Below are 2,201 nucleotides of genomic sequence, written 5' to 3'. Positions count from 1 at the left end.
GCAGGTAGCACAGCCGTTATCAGAATTCTCTAACTGTAAAGGATTAAAAATATCAGTGCAGGTGTCTCAACAAAATGGAGGTGGGGTAGGGTGGGGTGGGATAAGGTGGCCTGGGTAGAACATAAAATTTTAAAAGTTTTAGATCACGGATAACACATAAAGAAAATTGGGCATAACTTATATAAGATAAAAAATTTGAGTCCTATAACTACAATTATTTCGTTTCAATTTTAATTTTAATTTTAATTTTAATTTTAATTTTTAATGGTTAAACTAACGAGCCCTGATGGCATAGGTATTTCGAATAAAAAGTTTTAAATAGAATTTTTATTTATTTATTTATTTTTTTTTTTTTTACGATTTTCAAAAGGCCAAGGATACATGGCGTTGAACGATTTTCTCTTGTGAAGCCAAAAGAAAAATAATAGAACTTCGATAAATGAAATAGGGGCAGCCGCTGAAGTCCCATTCTCCTTCACCGCCTACTTTCTCTCCTTTCCTATCTTCACTCCCTTCTTATCTTCTCTCTGTCTCTGTCTCTCCAAATTCTCTTTTTTCAGTTTATTGATTTACAAATGGCCGAAAGTGGAGTCGTAACCGTCTACGGGAATGGCGCAATCACTGAAACCTCAAAGAAATCACCATTCTCAGTGAAAGTGGGCCTTGCCCAGATGCTCCGTGGCGGCGTTATTATGGACGTTGTCAATGCTGAGCAGGCCCGGATAGCGGAGGAGGCTGGTGCATGCGCCGTTATGGCACTTGAGCGTGTACCTGCGGATATTCGGGCACAAGGTGGCGTGGCCCGTATGTCAGATCCACAGCTGATTAAGGAAATTAAGCAGGCGGTAACTATTCCTGTTATGGCGAAGGCCCGGATTGGGCATTTCGTTGAGGCCCAGATTCTCGAGGCTATTGGGATTGATTATGTTGATGAGTCTGAGGTGCTTACCCCTGCTGATGATGAAAATCATATTAACAAGCATAACTTTAGAATCCCTTTTGTTTGTGGCTGCCGGAACCTCGGGGAGGCCCTCCGCCGTATCAGGGAGGGCGCTGCCATGATTCGTACCAAGGGGGAAGCGGGTACTGGGAATATTATTGAGGCGGTGCGTCATGTGAGATCGGTTATGGGAGATATTCGGCTCCTTCGTAATATGGATGATGATGAGGTGTTCACATTTGCGAAGAAGATCCAGGCGCCATATGATCTGGTGATGCAGACCAAGCAGCTTGGCAGGCTTCCAGTGGTGCATTTTGCAGCCGGCGGGGTGGCCACACCTGCAGATGCCGCCCTCATGATGCAACTGGGATGTGATGGCGTTTTTGTGGGTTCTGGAGTGTTCAAGAGTGGGGATCCTGCCCGCAGGGCTCGTGCCATTGTCCAGGCCGTCACTCACTACAGTGATCCGGAGGTTCTGGTTGACGTTAGTTGTGGGCTCGGGGAAGCAATGGTTGGAATTAATCTAAATGATGAGAAGGTCGAGAGGTACGCTAACAGGTCCGAGTGAGGAAACATAATGGCGCCGGAAGCATAGGCAGGCTTCAGCTTCAGATTTCGTGGTCAGTGGATGAGTATAAAGGAACCTCATGGATAACTAATCTATATTGGTCAATTTTACAGTTTCTGCTTAATGAGATGTTACTGTTTTAGGTTCAAAAACTTGTTATAATTTGATACCTATGAATTTGTGTGGCAAATTGAATTTAATGATGATTCTTGTTTGCTACCCTGTTTTTACACCCCCCCCCCCCCCCCCCCCTCTTTACCCCCCCCCCCCCCCTCCTCCTCCTCCTCCTCCCAATGTATTGTGTGTTATAGCATGTTTTATGGTAAAGCTTTTGAATGTTTTCTGTGTTGTTATGTTTCAAATATCTTAGATATGATTTTGGGATCAATATATTGTTCGTAGGTTGGATTATTGGAAAATACCTGTTTTTCTTAAGAGTTCATATCCATGGATCGGCCAGAAAGGCAATTAAGGGTGTTTAGTTAGAATTTATTGGATCTCACACTGGGTTGCTCTGAGTAACCTTCAAAATTGAAAATAGAACTCAAATCGTTTTCACTTCTTACTCTGGACTTCAAATTGGTATCTTTAGGTTTCTTGAATTTGAGTATAATTTTTCAAATACTGGTTATAAAAGTTGATTAAAACAACTAATTATTCTTGAAATGTGCGAGCAGTAAAATCAACTCTTGT

General features: G+C 42.5%; 1 protein-coding gene across 1 annotated transcript; it reads left to right on the top strand.

Annotated features, from left to right (window-relative positions):
- Window positions 1-417: 417 nt before the first annotated feature.
- On the top strand, window positions 418-1,727 carry LOC111407755 (probable pyridoxal 5'-phosphate synthase subunit PDX1). The gene has a single exon (XM_023037416.1). The coding sequence runs from the start codon at window positions 576-578 to the stop codon at window positions 1,506-1,508; it is 933 nt and encodes a 310-aa protein (XP_022893184.1). The 5' UTR covers window positions 418-575; the 3' UTR covers window positions 1,509-1,727.
- Window positions 1,728-2,201: the final 474 nt, after the last annotated feature.

This window comes from Olea europaea, chromosome 13 (assembly GCF_002742605.1).
Source record: "Olea europaea var. sylvestris chromosome 13, O_europaea_v1, whole genome shotgun sequence".
In the NCBI taxonomy this organism is placed as follows: Eukaryota; Viridiplantae; Streptophyta; class Magnoliopsida; order Lamiales; family Oleaceae; genus Olea; species Olea europaea.
This window is presented reverse-complemented; position numbering and strand designations above follow the sequence as displayed.